This window comes from Panicum virgatum, chromosome 5N, assembly GCF_016808335.1.
Source record: "Panicum virgatum strain AP13 chromosome 5N, P.virgatum_v5, whole genome shotgun sequence".
Classification (NCBI taxonomy): Eukaryota; Viridiplantae; Streptophyta; class Magnoliopsida; order Poales; family Poaceae; genus Panicum; species Panicum virgatum.
Genome location: NC_053149.1, coordinates 6,547,648 through 6,563,000, shown reverse-complemented (window position 1 = coordinate 6,563,000; position 15,353 = coordinate 6,547,648). Strand labels below are relative to the sequence as shown.

General features: G+C 42.0%; 1 protein-coding gene across 1 annotated transcript; it reads right to left on the bottom strand.

Annotated features, from left to right (window-relative positions):
* Window positions 1-970: 970 nt before the first annotated feature.
* LOC120675179 lies at window positions 971-2,190 on the bottom strand. The gene is made up of 2 exons (XM_039956285.1): window positions 2,061-2,190; window positions 971-1,956 (listed from the first exon to the last, which is right to left on the bottom strand). The coding sequence occupies exon 2, from the start codon at window positions 1,625-1,627 to the stop codon at window positions 1,037-1,039; it is 591 nt and encodes a 196-aa protein (XP_039812219.1). The 5' UTR covers window positions 1,628-1,956; window positions 2,061-2,190; the 3' UTR covers window positions 971-1,036.
* Between the last annotated feature and the right edge of the window lie 13,163 nt (window positions 2,191-15,353).

Genomic DNA, 15,353 nt, shown 5'->3' with positions numbered 1-15,353 from the left:
TAAAGGCCAATCCTAAAATCCTAAGTTTGAGTTTGCATTTTTTTAGATTTTTATACAAATTGATATCAAGTTTACAAACTCGTTGAAATGGATTTTGTAAACCCTAAATAGGGGATGACAGGTCAGTGCCAAAACAGTCGTTGTGCAGTAGGCTTGTCGCGCCAACACCACTGGTGCGACAGATGCCCGCTGTCGCGCCATTTTGTGCCCAAGCCCAGTAAGGACTGCATTTTTTAACTTGCTGGCGTGGCAGCTCCCTTTGGTCGCACCACTCCCAATGGCGCGACAGAGTAGCTTTGTAGCGCCACCCGGAGTGGCGCGACAAGCACCCTCTCGCTGCACGCTATTTACAACAAGATTTCAAATTCAAAGTATTTTCGTAATTTGTTCGCATAAATGCTTATCAACATCTGTTGCACCTATGATTCGGACACCGAAACATATTCTAATTAAAAAACATTGAGCATGGACATCGCTCAAAACTTCAAAACCAACAAATTCGCAATAGAGCAGTCTTGAACAAATGTTGCTCCAAATTCTGAAATCTATAACTTTCATACACAGCTAACACAATTCAATGCAATTTTCTATTTCTCTTGCATAATTTTTCAAATTTGAACAGAACATATACTTAAAAAAGAACTCAATATTCAAAAGATCTAAAAATTTTCCACTTTCAAATTCAACGTGCTTTGCCATTCATTTTCATAAAAAAAATATTTATAAGATTACGGTGCGCAATTGTTAAGTTTACACGCGGGTCATGCCACAACAATTTTTGCATCTGCAGTTGCAATTGTAATCTAAAACAGTATTTCAATAATGGAGATGATGCATCATTAAATTGCACACGATACAAACTAAATAAATTCCTAATTTCATAACCATACAATGTTCGAAACTACAAATAAAGTCTCATACATATACGACAACCACATGAATAGGTAAAGCACATAAATAGTTCAGCAATAAAAAAAGTCCGTCACACACATAGTCCAATCATATATAGAGTCCATACAATTATAAATAAAACAAGCTAATCAGAGTCGCCTTCAATCAAAAGCTCTCCCCAACCATCATCATCATCATCTCCATCATCTTCGACTATAGCTTTCCCCTGTCTTACCTCAATTTGGGACACTATGACTTCTACTTCATCTGCATTCATTGACCACCACTCGTCATCATCTCCATCATCAGGAACGTGGTCATGCTCAGAAGCACTCTTCCCTTTGTCCTGCATTGCACTACTCCCTTGGTTATCGACTACAGGTGTGTCCGCTGCTTTTCCTTTCCTGTCAGACGGGTGATCCTGGCCAGGTAAGTCTCCTACAAGTGCCTTCATTGCCTCCATTTGAGTAGCTCTAACACCCAAAACCTCCGTGCTCGCGGATGACACATCGTTCTCAACGTTGGGCACCTTGTGTGGCAGATCGGCAACTAGGGCCTGCATTGCCTCCATCTGAGCCTCCTGAGCTAAATCCTCCATCTTTTCCATTTCTTCCATCCTCTTGTTAGCCTCCAATTTCTGAAAATATTCTTCCCATGAACCCTTTCGGTATTTAGCTTCCGGATCAACAGTAAAACCTTTCTTTGTTCTTTCCTCCCTTAACCTCTGCCTCTCCATCTCCTCCTCCTTCTCCTCTTCTCATAATTTGCCAAAAGCTCCCTATCTGTGAGGGGCCATGGGTACTTGCTTCGGTTCCTCCTCCAATAAACAATGCAATCCTCAAGAGTCGCCTTTTCTGCTGCCTTCTTTACATACTCACGCCGTAGGTCTTGGAGTACAGGCCCTGACAGAAATGACTCAAGGGGCAAAGTAACTTGGTAATCCTTCCTTATCTTCAGTTTTCTATTTAAAGTGTCTCGAGATTTCCAAGGCTCTTTTGTTCTACCCAATTGCAACATTAGCTCATACCGGCCTTCGAACCACTCCCAATCACATGTCCTTCCCTCCTGTAAAATTATTGAGAGCCAAACATTTAGAAATGTTTGGATACCAAATACTACCACAATGACAAAATCATAAGGAGTTTCAACTTTGTGGTTAATATACGAACCCAATACTCTCCGTAGCTATTGCCACAGTAATATCCGTAGCCAAGCTCAGAAGGAACTACGCCTTTTGTGGCTAGAATACCACACTTGCATCGAAGACTAGGAGTAGTTGTACATGGCCATGGCTTCTTCGCACTCTCAAATTCTCGCATTTCCTCTTCTGCCGGCCAATGAGATCTAGGACCATAAATATACTCATTGAAGTCACATGCCGACCATCCATCCTGCATGACACATAACATTAGCGAGCATCTACTCCTGCAAAATTAAAGAATCAATGCTACGCTACATGACACTTACTCTAGTCTTTAGCGAGCATCTAAAAAAGGGAGTGAACTTTGCAGGGACACCAATATTAGGCCTTTGAAGTTTGGCACGAACACCGCAATGACATTTGGGAGGATTGTTCACACGATATATAGCAACTTCTTGCTTCTCTTCCTCTATCATAGGTGGTGGATTTGGTGGGGGAGGGACCCATCGTCTAATCTCATTGTACGCCCACGACTCTGACCGATAATAAGGGAATAGCCGAATTCTAGGATCAAACTTATCCGGACCATCGATCCACTGAAAGAAAAAGCAGTGGCAAGGATTCAATGAATCATTCCACTTGCATATGTAGAATGCTCTACCGGCCGTCTTGGGATGCCTCGATTGCTTCACCTCTGCCAGCTGATTGCCCGGTTCACAACGACAGAATGGAACTGGAAGGGCAGGAGGGACTGGGGCATCCTCATCACACTCAGATGGGTACTGTCCACCACCAAGCAGCTTGTACCGGGCATTGCTCATTGCCATCGCACTGCAGATACATAAATTCAATTGCCATCTGAAATAAAAAACTTATGGAAACAAAAACAAAATAATTATGGAAACAAAGTATATACTAATTAAGCACAATATACCAGCGCTCAAAATATAATATGTACATTCCTAAAACTATGGAATAAAATTACATGTAACTCATATTAACATCCCCACCACTCAATCCTAGAAATCATATTAATCGATGCATGCACGTACTACCTCACGTCCAAATCGAGAGCAGAGTACCATCCAAGTATCATCTAAAATCCTAATCATAATAAAACTATCAACAACAACACCATTTCTCATATCAAGAACCTAACCCTAATAAAAAAAACCACCAATAACTACTAATGCACACGGTTAAATGATGAGATATTAGGGGCAATACCTTCGGGGAAGGGTGGGGAACGATTCCCCGTACTTTTCCCCCTAAAAAATCTGATTTGGGGGGGAGGATCTGGGGGGGTGGCGGCGCCCGGCGGCGACCCTGGACGCGCTGTGGGCGGGGTGGAGCGAGGGAAGGAAAGGGAGGGTGGGGGAGAAGGGGCTGGCGGCCCAGGACATTGGCCTTGTCGCGCCAGCCCACATGGCGCGACAGGCTTGTCGCGCCAGCCCACATGGCGCGACAGGCTTGTCGCGCCAGTGCATGTGGCGCGACAGGGAGGGCCAAGTCATCGCCGTCGCGGCGCTGCGCTGGCTCGGGCCGCCAGCGTGGCCACACTGTCGCGCCACATGCAATGGCGCGACAGAGGCTATCTGTCACGCCATGCGGCCTGGCGCGACCAAACGGGCTATGCCCTGCAAATAAAAACCAATACGGGTTAAACTTAAAATATTATTAAAAAACGGTTAAAATAAAAAAATATCCCTCCATTGCCTCTGCTGCTCAACCTCTATGTCTCTCTGACTCTTGCACATGCCAACAAACAAATTGATCAACTTCTTGATGGGAGAGGAGGGCTTCTGCCTGCTGCTGTGCTATCTCTGGGCCGACCGGGCAGACCAGTCCCAGTTTGTGCAGCTGGTGACTGCTGCTGTGGGTGCTTCTCCTCCTCTTCTCCTATTCCTCCCTCATTATCTGAATATCTGTGAGGTGAGGGCTCTCTTCTCTACTTGGGCACCTTGGGACGGATGGGCTCATGCTTTACATCGTTTTGGAACTTTGTTTTTGTTGCCTTTTCAATTAACTCCATCAAGTAAGGCGCATAGGCACAGATCTTTTGGGGATTTTCTGATATATACTTGATTTCCTCCCAAATATAGTCAGCCACACAAAAATTTTCTTCCCCAGGCCTCAATCTAGCAAGCAGGTTCTTTGCATGAAGGGATATATCACTTGGATTCCCTCCCCTTTGAGATATGGTGTTCTTAAGCAACCGGTTCATGATGGAATAGTAGGTGTACATCCCGGTTACCTTTCCTGCATTCCCAACTTCATTTCTTGGATACATGAATCTCATTTCTTCATTTGGGAGCACTGGATGAAGGTGGATCTTGGGCCTATTTGCATCATTTCTATCAAGCCCAAGAACTCGAACAAACTGAGTAAATTTGGCTTTGTAGTAGCTTCCTTCAGTCATCTAATAAATGGCTCTCTCATCACCTATGTATCCAAAATACACAGTGGCATAAAATTCAGCAATAACCTCTTTGTTCCAATCTTTCTGAAATCCCATGAGTGCCTTGATGTTCTTGGTCTCACACTCACTCATGATTTCCTGAAATAGAGGATCATCGGCTGTCTCCATGCTGTTCCAATCCACCCACTGTGCATCAACTGTAATTTTCTTATCTCTGATGATGACTGGCTCATAGAAGTCCTGTTGTTCCTTAGTGTGAAATCTAGGGTCAGTCGAGGTCCTCTCCAAAGAGTATGGATCAATCTTCCTCCATCTCTTAACCTCTCTAGTCATCCCACTAGCTGAATAGTCAACACATCTGCCACGCCCAAATCTGATGGGATCTCTAATGGTGGGAAAACTGAGCTCCTCCTATTGCCTTTCATCTTCCTCATCCTCCTCCTCATCTTCTCCTGCAGCGTCCTCATCCTCACTGCTGTTCTCCTGAACAGGTGCCTTGCCATGCCTTGGCTCAATCCAGAACGGTGAATCATCCACATCATCCTCATCACTAGATGTGGTGCCACCACTGTCTCCAGCAACATAATCTGCTGACCTCTTTTGCCTTGGCCTTAGCGTCCTCCCACTGGTCACATTTTGCTGACTAGAACCACCCTCATCAGCATCTGCCATATGCACATCACTAGTGGGATCATAGCAGCGCTTTGTTCTCCTCTCATACAGCTTCGGCATCTTGCTGATATTCCTGAGTTCAAAAGATACTAATATAAGATCATAGGAACAGATTGCATTTGGATAGAGTCATTTAGGAACAAGATTGAAGCAATTGGGTCTGTTCTGGGCTGACCGGTCAGACCGATCTGAGCAACCGGTCAGACCGGTTGCACCCAGAACTGAGCCAATGGCTCCAATAGCAATCTACTGTCAAGATATGATCAAGAATAACTTTTATGAGATAAGGAACAATCCTAGGATAACATGTATTGAATAATTTGCACAAAATCATGACTTAGGGTTCCACTGGGGGGACCGGTCAGACCGGTCGGTGCGACCGGTCAGACCGGTCGACCCAGTCCAACCCTAGATCATGAATGTGTCCAAAATACCCAATGAAATTGAATGATCTTCTAGGAACAAGTTCTAGGATGTAGCAGGAGATGTTCTTCCAGAGGGAATTCGAATCTATGGCCTAGTAAAGTAGATCGATGAGAAACAATCCATAGAGTACCTTTTGAACGGGATTTCAAAGGAGAAATCGAAGGACCGGCTTGGGAGGTCGGTCAGGCTGGTGAAGAGATGCAATTCCCACAAAGGGAACTCGATTTCCATGGTTGAATCTTCAAATCGCCAATGGGGGTGCCCTTGCACGTGAGGGAGAGAAAAGGACGAAGGGGTGTCGGTGGAGTGGTGAAAGGGATAGGATTTTTACTGTTAGGCCAGTGAAGGGGTAAAAAAGATAACTGTCAGGCATGACCGGTCAGATCGGTCGGGCTGACCGGTCAGACCGGTCGGCCTCTGGCAGCTAAGAATTGATATCCAAAGGCTGTTTCTCTTAGAAGAGGTTTAGGAATAAAATTTGGGCTAGGATACTTGATTCCAAACTTTTCTTGATACTTCCAAGAGAATAGAAGAGATAGATTTGAATTTTATGGACTTGAGTTAATTTTACCACTTGTGACTAGCCACCAATCAATCAAGGAAAACTATAGTCACAAGTGGCTCAATTGGGTCACAAAGATCAAGAACCAAATTCTATTCTAAGCACTCACACTTTCTATCATACTAGTGGAATTTTGAAAGATGACTATCCTATATCACACAAGACACATAAATGCACATACTAGCATGATGATGTGGCCTAGATGCACAAAGGTAAAAACTGGAATTTACTAAACATATCTTTGCCATTTAGATAAGCATTGTGCAGTATTTATCATTAAGTCCAACTCCTTTTGCTCTCAATAGATTTTACAATTATTGCAACAAGAGAGTAGACAAAGTTAATTGCACATGCTCCTAGTTTCACTTTAGTGATCCTTTTAGTGTGGAAGGAGTTTGGATCACTAATGATGAAACTTCACAATATAGGCTAAATTCCTGAATTATTAGTGCACATGAGAATGTATGTGGTAGGAAAATTCATATGCACTAACTTGGTCACAAGAGTCCAACTCAAGGAATTTAAGCTATATTATGGAGTGTAGCTATGCAAGAATTAGTAACACAAATATTGAGATGAAATGATCATGTTACCATTCTTTTCCTTTAGTACATGATAGCATACTCCTTCTTGAGAGTTTTCTATCTCTCTTCAATGACACTACAAATTCACTAGAAGAAAGTGTTAGTCCCAAGGGTGACACAAATTTGAGAATGAGCTCCCCTTAATCAGTGCCTAAGATTTTGAATATCTTAGTTAGGAGGCACCTTATTCAATAAAGAATATAAGGAGACTCATTTACAAATTTGGTCAAAGCACACAAATAATTTACAAGTATTGAAATTGTGCTTGTAATACTTACTGTCACTATGAATATACCCAAGTTTGTGCTTTAAGTGAGAGAGATCTTCAAATAAAAGCCCATAGAACAAATTCTTACTTCAGAATGCTCAGGGGTACTGCTCTGGGCCAGACCGGTCAGACCGGTCAGGGTCCAGATCATCCGGTGTATGACCAGATCATCTGGACTTGCTCAGTACTGAAATTCACTATTTGCTTGGATCATCTGGGGTAACTCAGGATGATCCGACCCTGAACAGATAGATAGTGCTAAAAGAGTGTCTCTCACGTATGTCATCTCAAATGAGGTATTACTTCTGAGGTTTTGTCTTGTTGAAACCAAATGATATGTTCTTTGTTTTATGCATTTCAACACAAAACAAACTCTCTACTAGAGAGACATTAAAAACATCATATGTCATAAAGTAAAGGGTAGCTAGGAATTGAAACAAGGTTACTTCCAAGTGTTTCACAATTACAAAGATTGTGACACACTTTTGTTCACAAAGAACTGAAAGTAACAGGGATGTGACAGTTTTACTCTTGTTAATGAGATGTCATTGAAGTAGATATTTCTCCAATGTTGACTTGAACTTGGTTGCATCTTGAGATATGGTATTCATTCTTGCAAACCAAGCCTCCAATGCATCTCCATGATCCTACAAGCTCAGCAACTACATTTTGGTACCCAAACCTTGTTGGGTCCATACAAATTAGACACAAGATGCTTAGGAACCCAAATGGCCCTTATGCTAGTTCAAGGAGAGTCAATCACTCTAGTAGCACAAGTACCTGCTTGGTCCTTCCTAAGCTTAGTGAAATCATAATGAACAAGGTTTGAGTTGGGTGATTTACCTTTAGGACAATCCTTACCCAAATGTCCCTTTTCTCTACATGTGTAGCTAGTGCGATGTTTGACTTTGCTAGACTCAGAATTATCCTTGAAATTCTGCACTTACTTCCCTTTGGGCTTTACCCATGAGTTGCAATCTTGATTGCGCTTGTAGGAACGAGGTTGGGCATTCTGAGTACCAACCAGTCTGACCGGTCTAGGGTGACCGGTCTGACCGGTCAGGTCAGACCTGCCCTCACTTTGCTGAATAGGGCATGCTGCAATTTGATGACCCTTTTCTTTGCATCTGAAGCACACCCTAGTTCTTGCACGTTGCTTTTCTTTTCTTGAAAGCTTTGTCTTGTTCTTGGACTCCATGTTTAACCTTTTGACTTGAACAAGACTTTCTTCTTTTGCTTGATCTTGTTGAGGAGCAAAAATAGTGGAGTTTGAGCCCTTCTCAAGCTTCTTCACCATGTTATCATGGTTATCTTGAGAAGGTTGCACTTGACCCTTGCTCTTCAACTTGATCATTTCAATTTTGAGCTCTTCGACCGCTCGCTTGAGTTCATCATTTTCTTCCGCGATGAGGTCATCACATGACTCTGCAACAACATGCTCAACACAAGAATTTGTTGTTTGAGAGCAACACGGTTTATCACAAGATAACATGATTTGAACTTGTGAGCATGTGCATTATGTGTGAGAGATTGGTAGGATGTTACCGATGTTGTTACAACCTCATGAGCAACTTGCAGTGACACATGTGAGTCCACAAGCATCTCATATGACTTTTCATGTTCCAAATGAGTTTCTTGTAGAGCCACATGCTCACTAGTGAGCTTTTCAACTTGAGCTTTGAGCATTTGATTTTCTTTCTCCAATGATGCTACACTAATAGATGAGTTAGTAGCATTAGCATAATCATTGGACAATTCATTATACCTTTGTGCCAAGGAAGCTTGTTCTTGTTTGATCATTTCAAGTTCTTGAGTTAGAGCCTTGATGACTTTAACTTGAAATTCATCTTCCTTGGTTATTTCATTGATTTTGGCAATCAAACACTTGTTATCAACATCACTAGAAGACGTTGACATTTCTGAAGCTTTTGCTTGTTTTGATCGCCTTCGGGAGCATTTTTTGCTCTTCTTTTTCTGGTTCCTGGTCAGACCGGTCTGACCGGTACCACCTGGGAACCAGCAGACTCTGTAGATTCTGCTCCTTGTTCTTCGGAAGGAGTCACAAGAGGATGTGTGTATATTTCTGTTGTAGTACACTCCTCTAGTGACCCCTCTACTTCTTCTTGATCTTCAACGTCATCATCTTCTTCTCATATTGACTCAATGAACTTCCAAAGATGATGGGCATCACATCATGTCTTTTTCAACTTATCATCCTTGTGTATAAGATCTGATAGTTCTCTGTCCATATTCTTAAATAAGAGGTTAAAGACACGACGATTGTTGATTAAGCATTTCATCTCCTCATTTGACAATTTGAACAAATTGTCAAAGTCATTAGGAAGAATGCTTTCATCAACAATCTACTCAAAGGAAGGACCCATGGTCCTTAAGAGATTAAGTACATGAGCTGACCAAGAAGAGTAGTTTGAGCCATCTAGTGATAGCGGTTCAAACAGTACCTCACAAGTAGTCGACATCGCGAGTTTCTCCCCTCTTTAACTCTAGCACAAGAGTAACTTGGTGTAGTGTCTTTGTAGATGATGTCAAATATATTTCTAGTCCCTGCACACACAAAAACAACACCACCAAGTATATCAAAGCGGAAGCACAAAGTAATAGCTAGAGAAATGAGTAGTGAGGCAAACCACAAAGGAGACACAAGGATTTGTTTCCCGAAGTTCAGATTCACCAACGTGAATCCTATGTCTCCGTTGAGGAACTCGTTGGGCTTGAGTCTCTTGCAACTCAATCCCTTGAGTTGGGTCTTTTTCAACCACTTCCTCCTTTCTACTATCTTGATCATTTCCACCAAGAGGGCAAGATCATGCCCGCACAAACTTGTCGCTGCTCACCACACCGTCGGGAGCTAGTCGGTGACACCTAGCCGTCTAGGAGGCAAACCTCCAAGAGTAACAAATGCAAAGATGAAATCTTTGACAGAAGCAATAGTGCTCAAGCTATGGATGCTCTCAGCTGCTCGAAATGCAGCTCTCACAATGGTCACTTTGCTCACACACACTCAATCTCTCAACCCAATCCAAAGATATGAAATCTTGTTAGCACAACTCACAAAGAGTGTTGGGGAGAGCTAGCTGGCCAAGAAAAAGACTCAAGGAGCTCAGGAGAATGCAAGGAACCAGCAACCCTCAAAGGAGAGGGCTGAGGGGTATAAATACCCCACTTCCAAAAACTAGTCGTTGCTCTGTCAGTACAGACCGGTCGGTTCAAATTAATTAGCCGTTGGACCCTGACCGGTCATACTGATCCTTCTGACCGATCAGAGCCAGAGAACCCCAAACCCTGTTTACAAGACTCCACTTGATCCATGAAGTCAACACTTGATCATTCAAGTATTTCTAAGTTAGTTCTCAAAGGTTTTCTCTCAGGATCTTCTTATGGGCCAACTATGAGCACTTTTGACCGAGTCAAATAATCAACGTTGCATCCCTCTTGATAGTATGGCATACCTATACTCAAGATTAAATTTAAAACACATTTCATCCACTTGAGTCTTGAATCACTTCATCTTTGCCATACTTTGATTTTCTCGAACTTGGGATTCCAACATTGCATAAACTTCTCTTTTGAGCAAATCCATACTTTAGCTAGTGACTTAGAGTCCCAATAATCTTGCAACACTATCCTTGGATCTTCAAGTCACTCCAATATGATATTTGATGCATTGCATTGCTTCTCACAACAAGACTTGGATATGATCCTTCGAACACGCCACGGATACTATCACTTCACCTTAGCAAATCGCACACATGGTGAGTCATCACTCCACCAAAGCTTGCTTAGTCCCTCGCACTAGTCATCTCGGTTGGTTTCTTCATCACTTACCCTTGCCATGTTGAGTTAAGCTTTGCACACCAATAATGAATTCCACATTCCATTCTCATATCTTCATTTCTTTGTCTTGCGTTGTAATCATGAATGATAACTATATTTCACGTATTGCAAGCTTCCATAAGTAAGACCAATATATCTTGCTCACAAGTGTATGTCTCCTTTTATTTTTATCAACCCATGAAGCCTTGCAATAATGTTTTTCAACAATTTGTACCTCAAATGTGCCAAGCCATAAATAGAGACTATTTGATAATATCTCATGAATACTTGTCTCTTGCTTTCTTTCACAATATGCTTGACTTTCAACAATAAGCTTCTCTTTTATTTGATTCTTTATCACATGAGCTAATGCCAATAATTGATTTGCAAACAAATCCCTGCTCATGACAACTTTAATAAAATTATTAGTCCTTTAATCATGTTGTCATTCAACTCACCAAAACCCATTAGGGCCTAGATGCACTTACACATGTATATTATGTATAAACACCACTGGAATTATTATATTGTCACGTACGCGACACACAATCGGCCAAGGCAGATGAACAATTGAGACGGACTCTGTGGACCATCTCCAGGACGAAAGATGGTGACTAATTAAGGAAACAAGAAAAGTTGCATTGTAGATTAACGAATATATAACAGAATGAGACATAAATGGGACAATTGATTCAAACTTGTACTAACAAGTCGAGTTAAATAATTGCTCAATCGGCATACATATACACATCAAAATGAGAAATAGATGGGGCAGTTAATTCAGACTTGTTGAAAATAGCAATGCATGCTTGTGAGAAGATTATAGAAGATTGGAGAGTATGCATGAACCATGGTTTCCATACTTTATGGTGAAATCTGGAATACTTTAGAAACTAGATATTTGTATTGTTAGAAAAACATAAGAAAAATTCTAAAGTTAGATTTTTTTGTAGGAAGTGTGTAGAAGATGGACACATGGCAGAACCATATGAGCCATGGAGTCCAATAAATAGGGGTGCTCTCCTTCCCCTTGCCATAGCATGACAGAAGAGGTCTCAAGTAGGAGATGTGAAGTTTGTCATGTAGTGTTAGTGTCATAAGATAGCCACTTAAAGAGTGCAAGAATCTTGTGTTGTATTAAGTTATCGTGAATAAGAGTTGACTCCCCATATAGAGTTGGTTTTCTGTATTGGTGTCTTGGTGAAGGTTTTCTTTATATAGTGTGGGTATGGGGTCCACGGAAGAAGTGGTATTACACTACCATCACTCCACCTCGCTGTAGTACGTGTTGCAATATCCTCCTCATCCTTGTATGACACTTGTATCACCTCCACAATTTCATTCTTAGGTGGGTCAAATATCGACCGCATGTAAAAAGAACAAGATACTTAACAAGGCACAAGTGTGTGTTATTATGCCTACAAAGACCTACAAGAAACAATGAAAATATGAAAGTTATGATTGCAAATAGTAATAAAAAAGACATTCAATGTTTTGCAGGCGGATACAAAAAATTAGCATTAGAATGCATACCGAAAATTGACACTAGAATGCATCACACAGGACATAGAAAATTGGCTCCCAATGAAGCATCATCAGCCTTTCTCCTCTTCTCCTTTCACTTGTCTCCTCCTTTCGCTTTTGCTACTCCTCCTCTTCAACTAAAACAGGGCAACTTCTTTTAGGTAGACTGGCATGAGCAGGGTTCACCCGCATATTTGATTACATCATTCACCTGTTTCTTTAGACAGTTCCGGAGAGCTGGAAAATTCAATTAGTAGTTGCATGCGTTCAAAAAATAGAAAAATCAAAGTTAGAAACAAATTAGATACCTTTCAATTTTTTGTATTTGCACTAGCATGCCTTAAGGTACTCCTTCTGTTTATTATTTGAGCAACTTTGTCAAATCGTCCCTGTGCCTTTAACTTATCCTCACCCTTAGCACCCGCATAGACTGCTAGATCCTCTGCTACATATATAACCACCCGCATAGACTGCTAGATCCTCTGCTACATATATACTACAAGAACAAAAAAACAAACAACCAACAAATTCAGATCAGAACCTATCTTATTTTGTGAAGTGATGGGCTCCATGCGAAAGTTTGAGGAATCAAAGAGTAAGCAGCCTTTGAAATAACAAGCAAACATTGAAATCACTTATGTGAAAGATTAAGGAATCAAAGAACTACGTACCATCAACATCCTTCTGCAAGTCTTCTTTTTGGTATTAAAGAATATGAATTCATTATGTTTGAGAACGGCTTTGGCACAGGAAATGTCGTTGACAGCATATTTATGCATACCATAGCACTTCAAAAGAATTATGTTCAGATTACCAATCCAAGTCACTATAACACCAGGGGAGAACTTGGGTGGATAATCAAATTGCAATTACAATGTAAAGTTTTAGACGACATTTTATAAGAACAAATTGTTAATAATTATTTCCATTGGATAATTAAAACTATAATACCAAGAAAAACCATAGCCATTTAACTGATTACAAAATTCAAAATCAGATTAATGGTGTAGACTCTATTATTATCTGGAAGCTAAGCCAATGTGGTTGCAAACCCAGATTCAAAACTGTAGTTACCCTTCCCAGTATGGTTGCAACCCAGATACAATCTACTCATCTCTGAATGAAAAAAAAAACTGTACAATTGTAAGACATGATAAAAGATTAAATGTTAACTCTTTAAATCAACCGCAATGGCAAAATATGGAGGGATGAGAAAACCTACGTTTGGCTGAGGCAGGCTTCATATCCAATTTATATAGCAACAAAGTACAGGAAGGACGGACAAAGAGCGAGACGTGTCGCCAACGGGCCGTATTAAATTTGTACTATAATAACATTTTAGATTCGGAAGATGTGCTGGCCATTTATTTTATTTTATTTTAGTAGTATGTATTCTGGATTGGTTTGAATGCTAAGGCCAATTTTAATGGAAATGTCATAGGAATGTCATTAGCATTAAATTTGCCGATATGTTAGAGTCATTATGAAGAAAGAGGAGATAGAGTTTAATAAAATGTGAAAAGAGTGTCATCAAGTTCACAGTTTTGGTAACCATGTGATGACACACCCCACTGAGGCTGGTAAAATACGCCACGCCGAGGGGGAGGGGATGAGTTCATGACAAGTGGGGTTCACTGCCACATGTGGGCTCCGACATATGGGACCTAGTGCCACATCAGCAAAACTATCAGTGAAACAGTTTTGACTTGGAAAGGGGGTAATTTGACTGGTATTGAAAGTTTATGTATGAATAATTTATAGTATTTGAGTGGGGGAAGGTATTTTAGATTCAGTGACAAGTTGGGGGGGGGGGATAGACTTTTCTCTTTGTATAAACCCTTGTGGGCAGACTGGCAAGTTGCATTATTTGACTAGTAAATAGGTGAGCATCGGGAGTAAGGAATGTGTTGTTTCCCTCACCCGGGCACCAAGGATAGCCTGTTTCTCTTCCTCGCGGTCTGGCAGTCTGGCCCATTGAGGCGTTGCGAGAACGGCGGCAAGTCTAGATGAATGCGCCGCCCTCGGCAGCAATCGTGGAGTCAACGGTCGAAAGAAGGTGGTGCCGGGTGTTCAGAGACATGGTTGCGACGACACATCATCGTCGGCAACTAACCTAAAAATTTACATACACTCCCCAACTCGATTTAGTATTTTGTAAGGAACCCCTAATTTGGATCGTGATCGAGCGATCCAATATTTTGCACTTAACCAACTGATTTAGATTGCGACTATCAATCGCGATCCGATATTTTGCATAACACCCCTGTTCATTAACAAATATACCCATCTCCTTCGTAAGGATTGCCCTTCCTCCCCTCCCGACGATCCTGCCGCTGCAGCAGCTTCACGTTGCTCCGAATGTAACGAGAGCACGGCACTCCATGCTATGATGTCTCTCGCTCTCCTTCAACAACGGTGGCCCAGTGGCCGCACGCGGCGGCGCAGCACCCGCGTCCGAGACGAAGTTCGAGCTGAATGCGCGCGGGGCGATGAATGCTCTAGCCTGAAAGACATGAGACCATCTGCAGGCACTTTTTGTTGTATATCTTCCCAACTAGAGCTAGCGGGAAGACGAAGATGGCATCCTGTAGCGGGCCGCAAGACATGAATCCTGTCCAATCTACCCAAGCGGACCGGCAGCACCCGCAGCGAAAGTGAACTCTGAAGCTGCGGCTGTGGCAAGACGTTAACCAGACGACGGTTCCTCTTTTCCATCTCTCTCCTACATTGTTGGGTTTACAATCTCCATGAACCTTGCCCGGAGTTTGTGCTCAGCTGCTTAGCACTTTCGAAGTTTCTCGTCAACTTGGTTTACAGCAAGCAGTGCTATACTAGGTCTAGATGTGTCGGATTGTTACGTCGACATTCCTGCACGACGAAGGGGATTCACAGCTTTCTGATCCAAGATTTGATGCCAAGCTTCTGACCTTTGGCATGTTTGGGTTCAATTTAAGGTATTAACACTGCTAGTAAAATCCACACTAGTACCGGGTAGGAACCTCTGGTTAGTACCGGTCGCTCACCCGGTACCC